Source organism: Sceloporus undulatus, chromosome 5 (assembly GCF_019175285.1).
Source record: "Sceloporus undulatus isolate JIND9_A2432 ecotype Alabama chromosome 5, SceUnd_v1.1, whole genome shotgun sequence".
In the NCBI taxonomy this organism is placed as follows: Eukaryota; Metazoa; Chordata; class Lepidosauria; order Squamata; family Phrynosomatidae; genus Sceloporus; species Sceloporus undulatus.
In genome coordinates this window covers 120,860,056-120,881,802 of record NC_056526.1, presented here as the reverse complement: position 1 = coordinate 120,881,802, position 21,747 = coordinate 120,860,056, and the positions used below count along the sequence as shown (strand labels likewise).

The following is a 21,747-nucleotide window of genomic DNA, read 5'->3' as shown; positions in this document are numbered from 1 at the left end:
GGGTTTGGTTCCAAGATCCCCTGTGGATAACAAAATCCGTGGATGTTCAAGTCCCATTAAATATAATGATATAGCAAAATGGTGTCCCTTATAAAAAATGGAAAATCAAGGTTTGATATTTGAAATTTATCTTTTTTAAAAAATTTTCAAACCATGTATGCTTCAATCCATGCATAAAAAATCAGTGTATAAGAAGGGCCGACTGTACCTATTATTAAATAGGTATTATAAAATGTCTGCATTTTGCTTTGTGATATACAGTACATCAGTGTATGGTTGGTTGGGTTTTCCTCTGCTTATTTGAAACTGCATTTTTTTTCTCCTTAGCTAAATTGTGACTCGGCTGCTGATGACACAGTACTAGACCATTCGGGGTCACTGCTGCAGTCTCAAGACTCTACTAGCAGTGTTGGAACGGAAGAGGTGCTTCAAATCAGAGCTGAGACCCCAAGTTTGGAGGTTTCCCCTCTAGATAATGCTAGCAACCAGCTGCCTGAGGTGGGGAGAAATGTGGGCTGGTGCATGGCTGATTTGGGCTCTTTCTAGCACTGCACAGTGGTCTTTTGCTTCCTTTCAATAAGAATTTTCATCTGATATACTGATTTAATATTTTGATTTAACATTTGTATTTCTAACCTGTTGTGGTGGCCTAAAGGAATGAAGATGTCTCCTAGAAACGGATCTCTTCCTTTATGGATTGAAAATGTTCACCACAGGTTAAAAATATTTTTAAAGTGCAAGTAATGAATATTTTGTGGTGCAGAATAATAAGCAAAGTGGTTTCCTGGGTGTAGTAATGACCTCCCTGTGATGTTTCCTTTCTTATGATCTTCCTCCATTTTTTTGCTTTGCCTTTGCATTTTTGATTGGTGCTTTGATTGATATGGACCTCAGGCCAGCTGTGTTAGCAACTGGTTGATTCATCCAGTCCTTTTGAACAGGTCCCCTCTGAGCTAGTGGCATTTTTGTAAAAAAAGGGGGAAATGCCTCTCTGGAGTAAGCCTGATCCCATCCAGTCGCTGAAAAGAAATCAGTGAGTATGTCAAGGTTATTTTCAAAGAAGTAGCAATGTCTGTTGCAGCATGCAAAATAAAAAGGGAGGGGGAGAAAATAAAGAAATCTACCAGCATCATTAAGAGTGATCAAGCCCCAGGTCATCGTATATATTTATACAGTTGTGGGAGGGGAATACATACAATATACAAATTGTGACCTTTATCCCCAATCACTCACAGAGGGCTGTGTGAGATGATACAGGTCTTTCAGATGTTTATAGTTAGTACTGATGTATGAAAGCAATAAATCTGCTTATTCAAAGTTCCCTTGGAGTCAAAACCATTTTGAGGAGATTCCTTTTGTTGTATGTGCATATTAGTTCATGAGTCCTTCTAACTGCACAACTGTATAAATATACTTAATAATCCAGGGCTTTAAGGTCACTCTGTATTGCATCTGAAGAAGTGGCTTGATATCCACAAAAGTTCGTGCTGTAATATAAATCAGTCTTAAAGGTGCTGCTAGATTTCATTTTTTCTCCCCTTCTGTCTTGCCCTTTCAAGATTATGTTTGACAATGCAAACAGCAATTTCTGTATAAGAACTGTAAGGCAATCCATCTTTGATTTCTAATTTTTAATAGGGAAAATATTGAATATGGCTTTGTAATTGAAATAAGGAACTGGACACCCCGTTTCCATTTCTGTAAAAACACTCTCAATCCTTATAGGGCAGGATTCACTGCTAAATAATAAACTGTGGCTCTTGTGTACCATCATGACTTAAGCCTAGCCATTTTAAAGGGTCAGAGGAAACGGATAAAAGTGCCTCCAGTTTGGCATCTTCAGTTGTTGTTTCCAGGCAATTACAAAGTAGTTATTCTCTTTTTCCCCTTAGTCTGGTAAGCTGGTCAGATAGGATATGAGTGGCAGCAGCAAGAAGTGGTAGCACAGTAATAGCAGAAAACTCCTATAAAATGGGGAAGGAATTGCTGGAGATGGACAATTCTAACAGAGCTAGGGAGCTTTAACTTGCTGTATTCCAAGATACATGTAAATATGCAGTGCCTTTTGTCAGAGCCTTCACTTCAGCTATGAATATGAGGCCTTTTCTTTATAGTGTTTATAAATACTATGATCTTTGAGATAGGTATGAGTTTAAAAATGCCATGTCTGTATTTGAATTTTGTTGTGATATTGGGTAAATATAATTTGTATGCAGTGTTTGGAAAAATCAAACATATATTTTTTTTGAAATGCACAAAGGCAATAGAAGCCAGTAGCACTTTCTTGGAGTGCAGAAAATTGATGGCTCCCTGATCAGGGAGTAGGAGTGAGGAGTAAAGGAATAAATAATTGTGTTTATTTGGGTGGTATCTATAATATTGATGCAGATATAGATACTAATTGACTAATTGTACCATCATGCCCAACCTCTTTGTCAAATCTAGATCAACCTGTTAGTGGGGAAATCATCCAAATAGTCACATGGAGTACAGTGGTGCCTCGGGATACGAAATGATCGCGTTACGAAATTTCCGGGATACGAAAAAGTCGGATTGGCAAAAACTGTTTCGGGTTACGAAATATTTTTCGGGTTACGAAATTCATTTCGGCGCGAAATTCAAATGCTGCTATAGGCTTTCCAGTGCTAACGGAGTATTTCGGGTTACGAAATTTTCGGGTTACGAAAGGAATGGCGGAACGAATTAATTTCGTAACCCGAGGCACCACTGTAAATGAATAAGAGGTTTTTACAGGCGTAGGAGTTTATTGTAACAAAATATATTTGTTACTCCTTATTCCTGTTATTTTTTCACACATGCAAACACCAAAAAATAATTTTGTTGTATTGCACTGGGGCAGGGACTGGGAGGCAAAGAGAGACACTTACACACACACACACACACACACACACACACACACATGCCAGCCTTCCAAAGCAACTGAGGCTTTTCCCCAGGGCTGGGGAGTAGGAGTAAAGGAATATGAGGTTTTTATAGGAGTAGGAGTAACATTAAGAAAAAATATCTGGAGTCGAATAAGGAGTAACTCCAGAATCACCACTACTCCCCAGTCCTGTTCCTGATTATTGGAAGCCATTCTCTCTGCTCAGAGAGATATGTTTCTTTTTACTGAAACTTTTTTTAAAAAGTGCAATTCTATAAATGCACAGGTCAGCTCCGTTACTAAGCTGAAGAGCCAGCATTGTCAAAGACTACTCTGTGATCATGTGGCTAGCATGATTGCACACAATGCTGTTTACCTTCCCACCGATTTATCTACTTGCATTTGCATGCTTTTGAAGTGCTAGTCCCAGCTTCTGCCAACCTAGCAGTTTGAAAGCATGCAAATGCAAGTAGATAAATAGGTACCATTCTAGTGGGAAGGTAAACAGTGTTCTGTGCCATCATGCTGGCCACATGATCACAGAGTAGTCTCTGACAACACTGGCTCTTTGGCTTAGTAACGGAGATGAGCACCGCCCCCTATGGTTGGACACAACATGACAACCTTGTCAATGGGGAATACCTTTACCTTTTTATAGGGCAGTAAGTGTGTATCTCTCATATTCATGTTCATAAAACATGTGATATGAGTGACATGTGTAATACAGTAATGTGGAGGAAGAAGAAGGAAATACCAAATATTTTCCATATTATAGCATCACATATTGTACATGCCATAGGAGAGCAGTGATACACATGCCATCCTATCACAGGTATAGGTTCATGGTTTCTTTGCAGTAACTAAGATATATTTCATTAAATATGCAGGGGTAGCTATGTTGGCCGTTTAACAAATACAAACAAAATCCATCACTGATATCTTTATTGGCCAACTGAAATGCACAATATACTTGCTGCAAGCTTTTGTAAAAGAGGGGTCCCTATTGAGATGCAAATAGATTTTAAATTTCCCAGACACTGAAAATCCCCCTATTGCCACACGGCTAGAAGGAGGAGGAGCCTGCCTGTAAAAGATATCCTGCCCATCATAACATCTTTACTAAGGACTGAAACAGCATGCAGGCATCTGACTAACATCTCCAGTTGTTTTTTTCCCCTCCTGTTTGGTTTGTAACATCCTGCCTGATGAAGAAGCCCATGGAGCTTCGAAAGTTTGCAAGAAGTATATTGTACATTTCGGTTGGCCCATAAAGGTATCACTGATATATTTCATTAGTTCAGCATGGGACCGACTTTGCCCAGTTAACTCATGTTCTTATTTACACAGTGCATGAACTTCCATTCATACATGTGTCATGGCAATTATAGGTCTAAGGGGCATTTAACTAGAGATGAAGTGTGCACACAACAAATGTATGTAGTTATGAATAACTTATTTGGAAATGGGGAAGGATTAACAAGTAAAAAAAAAATTTTATAATTCATTCTAAATGTTGGGCCAAAAATACTAACCAGAGCTGTGGATTAGGTACCTTATCTATCTCCTCGTGGATTTACTTATTCAGTGATGACATGACAGTCTGGCAGGCAGTTTTGTGTTTGTATAGTGACAGAGATAAATTCCCTTTAATTTAACCAGTGGAGGAGGCATATGTGCACCTGCTCTATTGTTGGCATATTCAATCATTTCTTTCAGGGGAAAAAATAGATTTTACAGTCAAGTTGTGTAGCCAATGTCAAGGCAATCCATAGCATACAATAACCATCTTGAAAAAGCCAACACATCATAGATTCTCCCTGCTGTCCAAATTTCACTGGGCTAGGCTAGCAGAAGTTGGAGTCCAACAAAATATAGAGGACCACAGGTTGCCCGCCCTTACATTAGGTAAATGATGTTTCTCATATGTCAGGAAGTTGCCATATGTCTATCATTCGAAATTTAGAATGAGAATATAATTCTCATTTAAGATACATGAAGCCCCTACTTAAAATTAATCTGTTATTTTTATATTTGGCTGTCTGGCTATAATTCAGAGGATATTTTAGGAAATTAAAAATAAAGGACATACTGTATCTTGTTTCCGTTTTCTTAATAACAGAAATCTTGATAATATGATTATGGACAAATTAGACATATTTTGATACTTCTTTAACTGCCCTGCCCTGCTATGGAATTCTGGGAACTGTAGTTTTCTGAGACATTTAGCATTCTCTGTTAGAGAGCTCTGGTATCACAATAAACTACAGTTCCCAGGATTCCCTTGCACTGAGCCAGAACAGTTAAAGTGGTCTTGAACTGGATTATTTCTGCAGTGTATTTTGGACCTTAGTCTCCCATTCTGTACTTGCTTACCTGGGAATGAGTCCCATGAAACTCAAGGGGACATGGAGCGAAACAGACTGCCCCTTTGTGCCTCCATCTGGGTGGCTTCAGAGTGCAGTGCTCTGATGCCGGACACTCTGAAGCTGCCTAGAAGCCAGCTTCACACCGCCCAGCTGCCCACACATGGGTCAGCTGCCAGGCGCTCCTGTGGCATGGCATATACACACTGCCAAAGTGTCTGAAAGCCAGCTTCTGTCTGCAGCTGGGTGCAAAAGCCAGCTTTTTGCCAACGCAAAAAGGAGCGACTGTTTGCCGTTTCTTTTTGCGTCAGCAAAAACATGGATTGGGGCCACAGAGTACAGTTGCCATGGCCCCAATCTGGCTTCCTCAGGAGTGGCTTCAAGCCACTGCTTTGGAGTGGTTTGTTTCGGCCCTTAGTGTTTGATTTGATTGTTGCAAAAGAAAATATGAATACATAATTATTTGACAAAATTGAAATACTGAAGATGACCAGAGAAGTGGAGTGGTTTCTTTTACTACAAGTGAGGGAGTAGTGAGTTTAGGTTGCATACGCACTGCAGAAATAGTGCAGTTTGACATAACTTTTACTGTCACATCTCAATTCTGTGGAATCTTGGGAACTGGAGTATTGTGAGATATTTCACCTTCACTATCAGAGAGCTCTTGTGCACAGCAAACTACAAATCCCAAGATTCCATAACACTGAACTGGTAGTTAAAGTGATGTCAAACTGAATTATTTCTGCAGTGAAGATGCAGCCATAGTCTTTTTAAGAGAAAGGTAGTACTGAGAGAATAAAAAACTAGAGCAACCAAAATCAAATGATGCTATATTTTGGGATTTTGGGAGCAGTGTTCATTACACTGTTTGGTACATGCACATTCCTGCCATGTGAATTGTAAAACTATATTATGCCTTCCTTTCCAGGATGGCAATTCACCTGTAAAAGATGAACAAATTAGTACAACTAGTGAGGATACTGGATCATTTGTGGTGCAAGAACAACAAGACTCCTTGATCTGCCAAGAACCATTAGAACTGGAGGAAACTCCTGAAATTTCAGAGCATCCTGCTACTGAGAGTTACAGTGAATCAATCTGTGAAGAAGATGTGACTCTTGCTCTGAAGGAGCTGGATGAAAGATGTGAAGAGGAAGAAGCTGACTTCTCTGGTTTGTCGAGGTAATTTTTTAAAGCCATGGATGCATATTTTCTTTCATTAAAATAAAATCAGTATCCACTCATTAGCTATTGGCTAAGAGCGGAGATGAGCAACTATTTCACAGTATGGATACCTAAATAATCTGAGGCTTTGCTGCATCCTGTTTCAAAAAATGTTCTTTTCAAAAAAAATTCTGTGTCTCTCTCTCTTTCGCTGTGTATGTGTGTGTGTTTCCAAGATGCCCCCAAATGTCCTGGGGGGGACATTTTGTACAGATTCTTAATCCCTCTCCTGGACCATTTTATGCACAATTATTATTTATTATTATTTTATATTCTTATAGCCTTTCTCCCAATATAGGGATTCAAGGTAGTGAACAGCAGATTTAAAGCAATACAATTTAATATCTGTATAGTATTAAGATGTATAAATATAAAATTTAAAAAACAAAGCATCTTAAAAGTTAAAACAGTTATGAGTTACAATCAAATGTTACAATATAAACCTTAAAATTTAAATAGAACAACATTCCCAGACATTATTGATTTGCAAAGGCCTGCCAACACAAGAACATCTTTACCTGCCACTGGAAGGACAGCAGGAATGGAGCCATCCTGGCCTCCCTAGGAAGGGAGTTCCAAAGCTTGGGAGAAGCCACTGAGAAGGCCTTCTCTCTTGTTCCCACCAAACGCACCTGAGAGGGTGGTGGGACAGAGGGAAGGGCCTCTCCCGATTATCTCAATACTCTGGGTGACTCGTACAGGGAGAGACTGTACTTCAAATAGCCTGGACTCAAGAGGTATAGGGCTTTATAGGTCAAAACCACCACTTTGGATTGTGCCCAGAAACAAACTGGCAGCCAATGGAGCTGATGCGACAAGGGAATTGTATATTCCCTATAGCCAGCTCCCGTTAACAGCCTGGCTGCAGCTCTTTAGACCAGCTGAAGTTTCTGAGCACTTTTCAAAGGTAGCACTGTGTAGAGCACATTACAGTAATCTAGACGGTATTTAACCAAGGCATGTACCACCGTGGCCAGATCTCACCTCTCTACGAACAGGCGCAGTTGGCGCATGAGTTTTAACTGTGCAAAAAGCACTCCTGGTCATCACTGATACCTGGGCTTTCAGGCTCAATGCTGAATCCAGAAGCACCCTCAAATGACAAACCTGAGTTTTCAGGGGGAGTGTGACCCCATCTAACATAGGCTGAATCCCTATTCCCGGATCTGTCTTTCAGCTGACCAGGAGCAACTCTGTCTTGTCTGGATTAAGCTTCAATTTGTTTGCCCTCATCCAGTCGATTACAGCAGGCAGACACCAGTTTAGGACAGAAACAGCTTCCTTGGAATTAGGTGGAAAGGACTGATAAAGCTGGGTATCATCAGTGTACAGGTGACACCTTACTCCAAAACTCCGGACAATCTCTCCCAGCAGTTTCATGTAGATGTTAAAAAAGCATAGGGAACAGGACTGAGCCCTGAGGGACCGACCCTACAGGCCAATTGCCAGGGAGTCAACAGCACCACCTTCTGAGATCGCCCCTCCAAGAAAGAACGGAGCCATTGTGCCTCCAAGCCCCGTGCCAGAGAGGTGACTCAGAAGGATACCATGATTGATGATATCAAAAGCCTCTGATAGGTCCAGGAGAAACCAACAAGGACAAACTCTCCCTGTCTAGTTCCCTGCATAGTTTCCACCATGACAAGCAAAGCAGTTTCTGTCCCATAACCAGATCTGAAACCAGACTGACATGGATCTAGATAATCTGTCTCATCCAGGAACACCAAGAGTTGAGAGGCCACCACACAGAGCATCACCTTGCCCAAAAATGAAAAGCTTATTCAATTCCTGTTTTTTAAGAAGGCTATTTGTGCACCTAAAATGGCCCAGGAGGAGGCAAAGTTTCAACATGTGCTTGAGTCACATGCCTGTGAATAATTCTAGAATACACTATTTTAGTACTCTAAAGAGAGATACTGAAAACATTTTTTATAAAACCCTCTTCCTAATATCATTTTCCATTTTATAACTGCCATTGTTCTGAGCAAAAACTAAGTTTGTTAGTTATATGCTTATAACCTTAGTGGTCATTGACTTCAGACACTATAGAAATACAATAATTTAGAAACAACATTTGAAAAACGGTATATTTTTGTATAACATGTTGTTGTTGTTGTTGTGTGCCTTCAAGTCGCTTCTGATGTATGGTGCCCCTGAGGCAAATCTATCATGGGGTTTTCTTGGCAAGATTTCTTTAGAGGGGGTTTTCCATTGCCATCCTCTGAGGCTGAGAAAGTGTGACTTGCCCAAGCTCACCTAGTACATTAAGATCAGTAAATTTATCAAAAAATCTGTGTAGACATGGCAGAAAAGGCAAGTATTCCTTTTATGACCCCTTAAGTTAAATAAAAAAGAAATCTGTTTCTATCACCTCGGTTTTAATTAAAATTGGATTTAAATTGGTTGTTTATCAGTCTTTGGATACAAAACCTTTCCTGCCCTGTTTCAGTAGCATGCTTAAAATAGGGTTAATTAATCAAAATAAAATAATGTGAAATAGCATTTCTTCAGCATATTCTCATGTGCTTTATTAATAGTCAAGATGAAGAACAGGATGGCTTTCCAGAAGTACAGACATCTCCACCACCTTCTCCATTTCTTTCTGCCATACTGGCAGCTTTTCAGCCACAGGTGTATGATGATGAAGAGGAGGCTTGGCGTTGCCATGTTAATCAGCTGCTGACAGACACAGATGGATCTTCTGCTGTCTATACATTTCATGTATTTTCTAGATTGTTTCAGGTAATTGTCTTTGTTTGTAAATCTTGTTGTGTATCTGGCACCTTAAAATAAACTGTAAAATGGCACTCCTTGGAATTCTTTTGAAGGAAACTACCTATTTTCCTTAGCCATCAGCAGAAGGGTTGTTGCCACTACAGGTGAAGTTTCCATATAATCTGTGGCGAGGTGGCAGAGGGACAGTATAAAATAGGGGTTTATGAAGCTAGAATTCTAGTTGCTTCACACCTTTCTTTGTAAAGGTTTATTGTCTGTTTCTAAGGCCGCTGTCTGTTAGGTACTGTAAGACACTGATGTTTTCCATTCTGCTGATTTAACATTGGGCAGAATTTTGCCTCAAAAGCTGATATCACTTTACCCTACCCTAGGAATGCACTGCTTTTCTCCTTCCTTCAGTTATGACTTCAGCATCCCCAGCAGCACTAGAAAAGAGAAACGTGTTTAATATGCTAATGCCTGTTCTCTGTGGTGACAGAATTCTCTTTTTGATACACATGAAGGAAAGTGGGTGCAAACAGTTGGAAACCCATATGTATCAATAGGAGGTTTATCTCATAGGGATTTTAAAAAAAAGATCTGTCTGTTTGGTGTATTCCTTTGGAGACATTTCCAGTTACCTCTCAAACAATATATAACAAAATATATATATATCTGCTGAATTATCTATATACAAAAAAGTAAATGTTTATCTTCTCCCCCCCCCCTTTTTTTTTTCCCCCTTCTTATTTGTTTAGACCATTCAAAGGAAGTTTGGAGCTATAACGCATGAATCGGTCAGTTTTCTTGGTGAGAATCTACAACGAATTGGAGCAAAATTTAAAAGTTCCTTGGAAGTTATGATGCTGTGTTCCGAATGCCCAACTGTTTTTATTGATGCAGAAACGGTAATTATTTATATTTGTTTAAATAACCTGGAGGTTTGTGTGATGGCTTTTATGGTAAAGGTACAGAATGTTATGTATTTTTGGAATTTACAAAGAATTAGTTCATTGTAAAAGTAAGCCATGTTAGCTTCAATGTGCAGACTCTTTTAAAATTGTAACTACTAAAACTCAGTAACCTCCTAAATTCGTTACTTAATTAGCTTTAATGGTTTTATTCAATTAGTCTTAAGACTTAATTAGTCTTTTTAATACTCTTGCTTTTAACGGCTTTTAGTTCTGTTAACTGTATTTTTAATTTTAATGTGATATGAATTTTATACAGATTGAATTTCTCTTATCCAGAATTCTGAAACCTGAAATATTCCAAAAACCAAAATGCCTTCCACAGGTAGCCGAGATAGTGACAACTTTGCTTTTCTGGTAGTTCAATGTACACAAAGTTTCATGTCCAAAATTATTTTTAAAATATTGTATTAAATTACCTTCAGACTGTATGTTTAAGGTGTGTATGGTTTTGTGATTAGACATGATCCACATCTCCAAGATATTTAATTATGTACATGTATGCAATGGTCATTATGTGTGCTCAGTTTCATTGAGCTGAATCTCTGCCCTCCCCCCAAAGTTTTATGTACCTCTGCAAACCTTGGAGCTTAGTAGTGTTGAAGCCATTGCCAGCAAGCCACATACAAAACAGTGAAGCCTTTTTTTAAAGGTACTTAAGTGTTTTCATTTTTAAAATTTCAGCCATATTAATAATTTAGTCATATTCATAATGTACCATACAAGTAACAGTATTACTAGTAGAAATGTGTTCTTGGTACTATCGTAGTTCTTGGTTTGATTAAAGATCAGAAAACAGATTGCCATCAAAGGTCTTCAGTAACACTTGGAGTTCTACCATGGTGATATTACCAAGCATTAACGTTTTGCACTAGACATTCACGATCTACTTGGATTTCAAAAGCTGAAATATTCAGTAAAAAGATCTATCAGTTTGTATGTTTTATGCATACTATGTTTGTTTTGCAGTTGATTTCCTGTGGTTTACTAGAAACACTGAAGTTCAGCGTTCTAGAGCTTCAAGAACATCTGGATACTTACAATGCTAAAAGAGAGGCAGCAGAGCAGGTAAATGTATAATATTGCAGTATTTGGTTGCCTTGAAAGGAACAACTGATATTCTCTGTATGTGGCAAAGGAGACATCCTGAATTGGGTAATCTCTCACCATCCAAGTTAGGCAGTGCTCATGTGAAATGAAATAGAGAAGATTAGCCCTTGATTTTGGTGCTGCTCCCAGTTTGTTCCTTTTCTTCACCCAGGTTAAGTCTGCTTTCTTCTATGGTGTTTCCTCTTGAATCTCTTATACTTAATATTTCTATATATTTCTTATCCTGCTTCCTTTGTTATTCCTTCTTTAGCCCCTCCTCATATTCCCTTAACTTCATTTGGGGGGAAAACCTTCTATCTTCCTATATCCTTTCACTTTTCCTCTTTCATTCACCTTTTCCTCTCTCCGCTGTCTAGCATGGGAAAAGCCAAAAGAAAGCAATTGAAGCCTCTAGGTCCAATTAGGTCCTTGCCCAGGCATGTTTACCTGGTCCATAGCACCTGCGCAGTCCCTACTGCTGCCTTCAAGAGTTGTTTGGCTCTGTGTGGTAGCACGCCCCCCTCCTCAAGATATCTGATCCCTCAATTGCTGGGACTGCTTTGTTAACTCCCACAGCGGAGCCCGGGTCTTCTTCCGTCCCTTCATTCATGACCAATTGGGCAGTCAGAGGAGCTCGTCCAGGCCTGATGGGGACAGTAGGAACTGCAAGCCTTGGCCGTCCTTTGGGACTGGAAGAAAGGTCCGAGGGTGGCGCTCCAGAATGCTGCTTCCCAGAAAGATGCTCTGGGGCCCTGCAGGATGACCTCATGGTCCCTTTCAGCTCTGGCCCTGCTGAGGCTCTGCCACTTCGCTTCCTTACCCTCCAGGCCTTGCCATACCCGCCAGGCCACAGGAGGAGGAGGAGGCGAGGTAGGCTTTGGGTAGCCGGGGAGGCAGAGTGCCATTGTCCCCATGCGGCCACGCCATTATTGAGGTCAGTGGAACTTGAGAATCTGCGGATTTTGGCATCCATAGGGGGATCCGGAACCCTTCCCTTTGGCTTGACATCAGTCCCCAGGATCTTTTCCAAACTCATGATCCCTCCTCCGACTTCAAGGATTTCACATTTATTGCTGTCTCGGTAACCTTCAGATTCATTCTCTTCTCTTGGAAGAGCTAAACAGGACCTCTTGATCACCCTCTAAAGATCCCAGCAGATCATTCAATTGGGTGCTCTGCTGAACACCCATTGGGACTTAGCTTCTCTCTCTCTGTGAAGCAGATGCACAAACCTTTCCAGATGTTGAAGGCCTTCAGGTCTCTCTTTTCAGCAGATCTAATGCTTCTTGCTCATCTCTTGGATATAATGATTTCAGCATGAGAATCCCTTCTGCCAGATTTCATGCAAGGTCTCTCCAGTTCCTTTTTCTTTCCTTGAAAGTGTGGATCCTCACCAAACAACATCTTCTGATGAATCTCACCTAGGTGGTAAAAGCCTCTCTCCATTGGTGAACCAAGCCTTGGAATCTCCACAAGAGGGCCACTCTCAAGGACCACCCCAAGGATCATAATTATTACTGCTGCCAGCTTTTCTGGGTAGAGTGCCAAGGGTACATGTGTCCTGCTCTTAACTGTAAACAAGATTCAGAACTCCAGAGTCAGTAAGCTGTTGTCAGTCAGAAGTTTAGCATCAGTAACTGTGGTCAGATGCAAAAGGTAGCCTGACAGCCATGGCAGTACTCATTGATCCATAGTTTTGGGGGATCCTGCATCTCTTCCTCCAAGGCCCTTGTTTCTTATCTCAGTCTCCTTATCTGGTGTCCCAAGGTTCCATTTTCCACACATATCCAACCTGGATGCATCTAGCCACTTGGAGACTTAGAGGAAGTTATATTTGAGCCTTCAATACTCCTAAAGTGTAATCTGTGCTATGTTGGTTTCTCGCCCTTCTTCCATGGTCAGAATATATGAAACCAACTGTAAGGTCTTTGCCTGCTGGGCCACAGGAGAGATGTGGGCATTTCCAAGTTTACAGTGCATCTCCTCTTGATCTTACTGCAAATCGATCTTGAGATGGGCCTAAAACCAAATATGCTTAGATGTCAAAACCTGTCCCTCTCCTTTGTCCACTCCTCAACTTCCAGATATCTCATATTCTCTCATCCTCATATTAAGAAGTTTTTCAAGAGAGTGTCACTCATTTATCCCTCTGTAGCTCATAAATTGCCTACCGGGAATCTCTGCTTGGTTCTCAAGGTCCTGACTGAATCTCTATTTTGAACAGTTGTAATCCATTCCACTTAGGTTGCTTCTTCTTAAAGATATATTCCTGGTAGCTGTCACCTCAGCCAGGAGGGTCTTTGAATTGAAAGCGTCTTTCTCCATCTGTCCAGGTATGTTTTCGAAGGACATAATCACCTTGTCACTGGATTTCAGATTCCTTCCAAAAATCAATTCCATATTTCATTAGTCCATGTCCCATCTCCCTCCCTTCCATCTCCCTCCTCTCACCTGCCAGAAAAGCTCTGGCACAAGCTTGATGTCAGAAAAGTCCTGAATATCTATGTCTTCCCAATTTGTGCATGAATTCAGATACCCTCTTTGTTTCCTTCCTTCACACTTCCTTCAATAAGAAGATCATACTGCCTGACATGCTTCATTTCCACAGCCTATGAATCCCTTATTCTCCCAAAATCATTGCATGCCACTGCCCACTCCACTAGGTCAGCAGTCACCTGAGCAGCCTTTTCCACAAATGCATTACTGGAGGAAACTCATAGTGTGCCATTATGGTTCAATAATATATATTTATTAAATATGACAATTCACCCAATTCTTTAACCCTAGTTTTGGTATATCACAATTTAAGATATCTGTTTCACAGCATACAGAGAATGGCACGTTGGGTACTTACTGTGAAAGTCCATTATTGTGTACAGAAGGAGACATCAGTCCCACCCTTGCAGTGATTTTTTTCTGTTTCATCTTCTGCTTCACTTCTCCTCTACCTATTTTGTTCCTTCTCTCCTAAACTGGCTCATCTACAGACCCAAACAAGGCAAGAGCTAATCTTCTCTATTTCCTGTCACATAACCATTACCTAGAATGGGCAATGACAGGAGATAACCCAATTCAGAATGTTTCCTTCTTCTGCATACACGAGTGGACTTTAATGGTAAGTATCCTATGTGTCAATTGCAGTTTTTAATCAGTGAATGTTGGACTGTCTTAGTATGTTTTGTAAGTACTGGTGAAAGGTCAGACATCATTTAACTTGCAATTGGGGACTCCACAAAAAGGACTGATGTGGGTATTAATTGCCCTTGAGTGGAAAACTGGATACTTAATGCAAACAATAAAACTGCATATATGCTAACATTCATCCTGTCCTCCTTCATTCAGACTCATAAATACCTCACTCATAAATATCTCATAATTTTAAAGGTAGCAATGCTACAGAGGAGCAACAGGGTTTTTGTCAAAGATGACAAAAGTTGACTGTACAGGTTTTGTATTCAGAGCAAGAGTTTATTTTTCTGGATGCAAGCTGTGAAATTTATTCAGATCTTCTGAAGGGCTTCAGTTGCTTCAGAAATACTCAGGTGACCCATTTAAACCTTTGGCCTGCCCTCATCACTCACAAATACTGCACTGAAAAACAGGCTGAATAAAGGAATAGTTCCCTAGGCAGTCTTTAGCAGCGTCACTATAGAAAACTCATGTTTAAAGCTTCTCTTGCACTAGGATGACAGAGGTCATTAAAGTTACCAGTCATCAGACTCTTGTACATAAATAACATACAGATAACTTTGAGCTTTTGTAATAAAGAGAGAGCAATAATACCCAAAATGCAGTTGTAACAGAATGCTTTGATTGTCAGGAAAATATTTTAAATAGACACCTTAGTTCCTTCAAATATTTTACTAGAACTCAAATATTCACACAAATAGGAAATCAGATGTGTATGTGGAACCTACTAAGTGTATACCATTTACTTACAGGTTAGGAAAGCTATATGCCTCCAAATATTGGATTTCAGCTTTTTATCAGTCCTAGGTCAGCATGGTCAATTGTTAGGGATAACGGGAGTTGTAGTTTGAAATCTGGAAGGCCAACCATTTTTCTTCCACCTGTGTGTGTGTGTGTGTGTGTGTGAGAGAGAGAGAGAGAGTGAGAGAGAGAGAGAGGTGATTTTAGCACTGAATACTCACTGAGGAATACAATGGGCCATGGTTATCTGCTGGGGTTTGGTTCCAGGATCCCCCATAGATAACAAAATTCGTGGATGCTCAAGTCCCATTAAATATAATGGCATAGCAAAATGGTGTCCCTTATATAAAATGGAAAAATAAAGGTTTACTATTTAGAATTTATACTTTTTTGGAATATTTTCTAGCCATGGATGCTTGAATCCGTGGATAAGGAGGAATGACTATATTTATGGATATGGAGTTGTGGAATGCAGCAAGTAATTGCATAATGATATAAACTATCAGTATGCATATATATTATAGAGGAAGGAGAAATTGAATCCTTGCTGGTACATCCTCTCATAGTTTATCCTTCATTTAGGTAGGCAAAGACTGAGCCCAGAGCAACTTCACCCTATTTTGTACTACTTTCAACTCAACCTAATGGTCAGGAGTGGAGCAGGTTATATAAAAATAGATATGCCTGTAGGAGTCTGCTCTGTCAGGGAAGCCAGTCTGCCTCTTGAGAGCAGCTTCAAGTTGCCATTGCTATTGACCCTGTGCTTTTGTTTAAAGTTATATGAGACACAGAATTTGTTTTGCCTTAAGCTCTTTTGAGTTGTGTTCTTAAGCTTTTCTCTTCACCCTATTAACTTTCACTTCACATTTGTTTTGAGTAAAAAGTATTTAATCCAGTATGAAAATGGTAAGAATGAAGCATTACTTACATTATGTGGGATCATTTGTAAATCTGTTCAGATATATAGATAGGTAGACAGACTGAATCACAGGCAAAACATAATTACTGTAGATATACAAACAGTTGCTTAAAGGAATCTTCATGAGGTAGATAGTAGGGAGATTTTTTGTGAAGTAAACATTGGGGAATCTTCCATGTGCTCCCCAGGCGAGCATGTTTGGGGGATTCTGACACAGCTCATGGAACCCTATTTTCCTGCCTCTGCTGTTTATATTTGCACATACATACGAAATGCAGCAGGATGTTATGGGGAAGCCATAGGACCGCCTGTTTTTTCTTGACATCTCATTGTGTTTTTTCTGCCCACATGCTCAAGGGCAAAACAACAACAACTGAGGTTCAGCCCTACGCACGGACTAAAATAATCTACATATACATTTTAAGTTATTTATTCTCATACAGTGTATTATTGAGATGCTGTCAGCTACAGGGGAGGGAAAAACAGAAATGCAAATGCATTGGGATCAATGCCACTAATTGGAATTGACATCACAGTGTTTAGAAAATGTCAGTTGTTCTCCACATAAGTACATGCTTGTAGTTAATTCACTTAAGTAGTCAATATTAAATTGAGCAGATGGAAATAACATTTTTTCTTCTTCCCTGATGTACATAGGTAAAAGAAAAGGTCATTATAGCATCAGTAAAATTCATGAGATAGCAGTTTGATGATGTAGCGTGTATTGGTGACCTTTTTTCCCTCATCATCAGGCTTCAAATTATTTTTCAAAATAGAATGCATCCTTCCCTCCATTCTATGAATAAGGTCTCCACCATACATACTGTCAGATAGTTTCCGAATGGGGTTGTTAAATCATTCTTACCATTCTTAAATCTAGACAAAATACATTCTCTCGGTCTTTTGGGCTGTTTGTGGTGCTACTTTTTATGATTAGGCTGTGCTTTGCCAGTGGTTTTAATTTGCTTTTGTTTTATTGTGTAGTGGCTGAAAGACTGCAAAAGGACATTTGGTACAGATGATGGTATTCATGGAACCACCACAGATGCTCAGGTGGGTATCTGCTTCCAGTCACTGAGTCCATTTTATGTCATATATTAATAAGAAATCTGTGTGCGCCTTGGCAATAGTCGATATTCCCAGACAGATTAAAGATTACTTGTAAAGTTTTTTTTTTTTTCATTTCAGTTATCACAACAATCTGTGGGGGAAGTGTAGAGTGTTATAAGTTTTGGCTTAAGAATAATGGATTTTCTTTTTTATTAAAGTCAGGAGCCAGGTTGCGGGTCTGGTCTTAATAACACAGAGCAGATAAGCAGAGCAGATAGCATTTGCGTACCAGCACACGCCTGGCTTTTATGCAGCTGCTGTTGCAAGCTAGGGAATTGGTATTCTGCATCTCTGCTCATCAGATAAATTAGTGCCTAGTGCAGAAGCTATGCTGGATCTAATCTAATGAGTCCTGGGCACGTACCTATGACCTGTCTAGCAGGGTACGTTTCAAACAATTATTAGGGTGATGAAAATCTTGTCTGTTTTATTTGAAACAGGCTATTCAGTACCAAACAGCTGTTTGTTTTATAGGAATGTATTTCACAGTACTAAGTACCATGTAGTACAGTATTACTACAGATATAAAACATGGAAAACATTTCAGTTAAATGTGTACTTTTGTCTTGGTAGTATTTGTTAGATTTAGATTTGATTAAAAGAGAAATGTGTGGATGTTGTATCAGTGTAAGAATTGTTTGAATCCTTTCCTGTAAGCATACTTAATAGCAAAAAGATGTTTCCATGTATTCTAAGTGTAGTTTCTGAATCTGGTATTCCACCACTTCATGATTGGAAGTAGTCTGTCTTCTGCCCGTAACAGAGGAAAGAACTCACTTTAGATCCAGACTGACACTGTTTTTCTGCATAGGAAGCAGGAGTTGTATTCAGCAGACTCTTTAAAATCCTTTTAATTTTAATTGAATTCCTTCTAGTTTTTGTTCTCTGTCTCTTATTAAGGGGTAGGAGAGACAAAAAAAGGTGAGAGATAGAACTTCTGAAGGCTCCTCATTTGTCAGGTCTTCTCTGCCTTTCCTTTCTTCCAAGCTGGGACAATAAAGGAGCTGATCAGTGTCTAATGTAAACATTTCTAGCTGTTCCTCTCATGTATAGAATGGTACTTTAGCTGTTGGTTTGTATCATACTGTAGCAGCTAAGACATGCTGCTTGCCATCCTCCAAACACATCATGCCACATTATTTTGCCTTTCACTCTGTAGTTATGTTCCAATGTTAGACAGAAGGGCTGCTGTCATAATTGTGCTAAGATGCAAGAGCTCACCCAGTTTTTATCAACTGATGATTTTGCATCCCAAGTAAGTTTTTTCTCCCATCAGTGCAAGTGAGCCAATGACTTCTGCTGCCTAGGACAGGAGGCAAGAATAATGCCAAAGCCTTGGAACAAATGCATAGGATCAGACTCACTTTGTAAAACTAATTGAAAAGTGTTTTTGAAAAAGACTGTGTTTGTTTCTCTTCAGGTTCCTAATATGTAGTGCTCCAGTTACTTTAGTATACGAATGATACTGGCTGAGAAAGGCAGGCAATTTAATATTTAACAGGAACACCAAGCAACATATTATGAATGAATGAAGGGGAGCAATTGGTCACTAAGTAAAAGTACCTTCCCAAACAGTCTGTGTCTCCCCAGTACACATTTGTGCAATGTAAAGGTGCTGTACTTGCACATTAAAGAAGAGGGACATTTTTGGCTTTGGAAGGCACCTGCCCTGTAGTGAACTTTCTTCAAGTCCAAACCTTGTCCCTAACAACTATGCTTACTATTTAGACTGGCAGCTGTTCAGACTAACTCTGGCCCTGCCCAGCTAGGATCATTGCCCTTTGTGTTTGATCTTCCGGGTGAGACAAAGACGGGTTCTACACCACCCAAAAGTACGTGCTCAGCAACCCTAGTATGCGCCAAACATGTACAAAATGGTGGCGCCCATTCTACATGGGCGCCGCCATTTTGACGTAGCAGGCGCATGTCTCAGTGCCATTATGACGCCGCAAGTGCACCAATGGTGCTTTGCGGTGTCATAATGGTGCCGCAAAAAGAAGCCGCTTTTTGTGGCTTCTTTTTGCTGCGAGGAGGAGTCGCGCGGTTTGGCCACTGAGGCTCCTCCACGCAGCAAATGAGGGCGCCAGCAGACCACCCTTTTGGGCGGCCTGTAAAGCACCAAAGGTGAATTCACTCCTGAATATTTCTCAAGTGTTAATGATAGCCTTCCTTCCCATCCCCACTCCCAGTTTTGCTCCTCATTCCAGCATGCACTATAGTTTGCTAATGCCGGGAACAATATGATTGTGTCAAACAGTACATTAAAAATGTGTGAAGTTCATTTGCTGCCTTAATGAATAGATGCTTGGGGCCCTTTATCTCCAACTTTCCTTAACCCAGTTCAGTGTTAGAACTTTACAGATACATCCTACTCTTCACAATATAATTTCATCATATTGCATGATAGCAAGGCACACAGTACATCTACCAGTTCTTTGAAGTCTAATTAGTATTTTTCATACTTGCATAGAATCTTTTAGTTTTATCTTTTCTTTTAGTTTTGTCTGGGACATCTGAGGCCCCATCTAAAATGAACTTCTATACTAATTCTTTATCTTTTTCCTTTTTGTATTTTTTTGTGACCCGCACACCTTCTTGCTTAGCATTTGGAAATTCTAGCAGTAAGTGATGGCTCTTGATTTATCAAATACTTAACCATGCCAGTAAACAAACTGGTTTCCATTTTTGTCTCTTGTCCATATGTGATATAGCTTTGTCTCATAATAGATTATTTAGCAATGTTTGCTTCAGTTCTCTAACTCCTCAGTCGTCAGCTGTGCTTAGATGATAGAAATCTGTAGTCCATAGCAAGCGATTCCATTACCATTTGCTTTCTTTTGTTATTCTAAAACAATATTAACCATCTCCTGTGATACATTTACATGTAAAAATATGCAGAGAAAGGTTAACTCAGTTTTGATTAGGAGCATACTGCCTTTGAAGTTGTTACACTACTCAGTAACCAAAAAACTAAAAACATATAAATGTATTTCCATAAATGTATTAATTGTGGGAAGAAACATTTGTATGCTTATATGCAAGTATTATCTTTGATATGGGATCTAGACTTAAAGCTGACATTACCAAAAGAAAAAGAAGCAATTTCTTCCCTGCTAGACCATGGCATTTCTAAAATGTCATAAAAATCCCTTTCTCCTTTTTCTTCATTGGAAATACAATTGCCCTTCTTAAAAGATAACGTTTACAGTATATATAATCTGCAAGGGCAGTGCCAGTTTTTATTTTTAATTATAAATGTAGACATGACTGCAACTTCCATCTTTTTTCATCTTGTTACTACATCTTGTTAACATTTCCTTCTCTATAGTAAGCAAATACCTATAATACTGCAAATTCTGTGCCAGAATGCTATGTATAATTTAATTAGCACACTGTGTATTTAAGATATTGACTTTGTGTGTTTTTTCATTTATAGGAGTTAGAGTTGTGTCGGAGGCTATATAAATTGCATTTCCAGTTGCTGCTTCTCTTCCAAGCCTATTGTAAACTTATAAGCCAAGTGGACGTAGTTAAAAAAGAGGCAGAGGTAAAGACGAGGCCACTGTCTTTGTGTTAGTTTCTTTGGTTATAGAGGTATTGTTGAAATTGGAAAATCTTGGTGGTGGTGTTCTAAGCAATGCATTTTGAAAGTGCCTCCTCAGAGAAAAGACCATCTATATCCATTGTGGACTGTTTGCATGGTGCCTGTGGAATATTTCTAATAATATTGAACCAGTTTGCGATTTACTACCTCATTGCTCAAATACATTTTTATTGGTTCAAACATCTAATGCACACATACAAAAAGTTTCAAGTATTCAAATTGTAAACATTCAAGGCGCTAAAGTGATGAGTGTTTGAAGCAAGATTTTAAGGCTGTGTCTGTGCTTGCCTTCAAGTAACCTGTCAACTTAACGCAACCCCGTTAATTTCAAAAGGTTTTCTTAGGCAAGAAATGCCAATTCCTTCCTCTGAAATACAGCCTAAAACACCCGTATCTGTTGACAGTCTGCCACCTGAGTACTAACCAAGGCTGACCCTGCTTAGCTTCCAAGATCAGACAGGATCTGGTGCCTTAAAAGCTATGTACCCTTAAAACATGAGAGCATAACAGTTACATCTCTGAGAACTGCATCTGATATCGCCACTAGTGTGCATCCATAGACAGGTGCATGCATGTAAGCTGCTATAAAACCTCTACAGTATTTAAATTTAAATATTTTATTTATGTTTTGTCTAATTTAAAATGTTTACAATGCATTCCCTCATTGCATACCTTAAGTGTAATGGCTTAAACTCTTGTTACAGTCATCTTCAGTTGTTAAATTCATGGTAAAACCATGGTTGCTTTTTAAAAGTAACAGAAATAGAATAGGCCCATAGATTCTGTGTGTGCAGCTGTTTCAGCCTCTGTAAAAAATATTTCTGGCCTCTAGCACTCAGAGGGCAAATCCTCTGAGACAGGTTCCTAGAGCATCTCCTAGCATTGCTGCTACTACTACTACTACTACTTGTTATTAATTCATTTATATCCACCTTTCC

General features: G+C 39.5%; 1 protein-coding gene across 10 annotated transcripts in view; it reads left to right on the top strand.

The window, feature by feature from the left end:
* Positions 1–21,747, top strand: part of FRYL (FRY like transcription coactivator) — a 184,923-nt gene that overhangs the window by 160,451 nt on the left and 2,725 nt on the right. For 7 of the 10 annotated variants that reach the window (XM_042466787.1, XM_042466786.1, XM_042466783.1 and 4 more), the window contains 8 exons: positions 328–498; positions 6,176–6,429; positions 9,009–9,213; positions 9,945–10,094; positions 11,127–11,225; positions 17,080–17,148; positions 19,809–19,826; positions 20,642–20,752. In XM_042466787.1, coding sequence (XP_042322721.1) covers positions 328–498; positions 6,176–6,429; positions 9,009–9,213; positions 9,945–10,094; positions 11,127–11,225; positions 17,080–17,148; positions 19,809–19,826; positions 20,642–20,752 — 1,077 coding nt within the window. Of the gene's footprint in view, positions 1–327; positions 499–894; positions 1,034–6,175; positions 6,430–9,008; positions 9,214–9,944; positions 10,095–11,126; positions 11,226–17,079; positions 17,149–19,808; positions 19,827–20,641; positions 20,753–21,747 lie in introns of those variants that run through there. The other 3 variants (XM_042466782.1, XM_042466785.1, XR_006103949.1) reach the window with 2 other exon arrangements.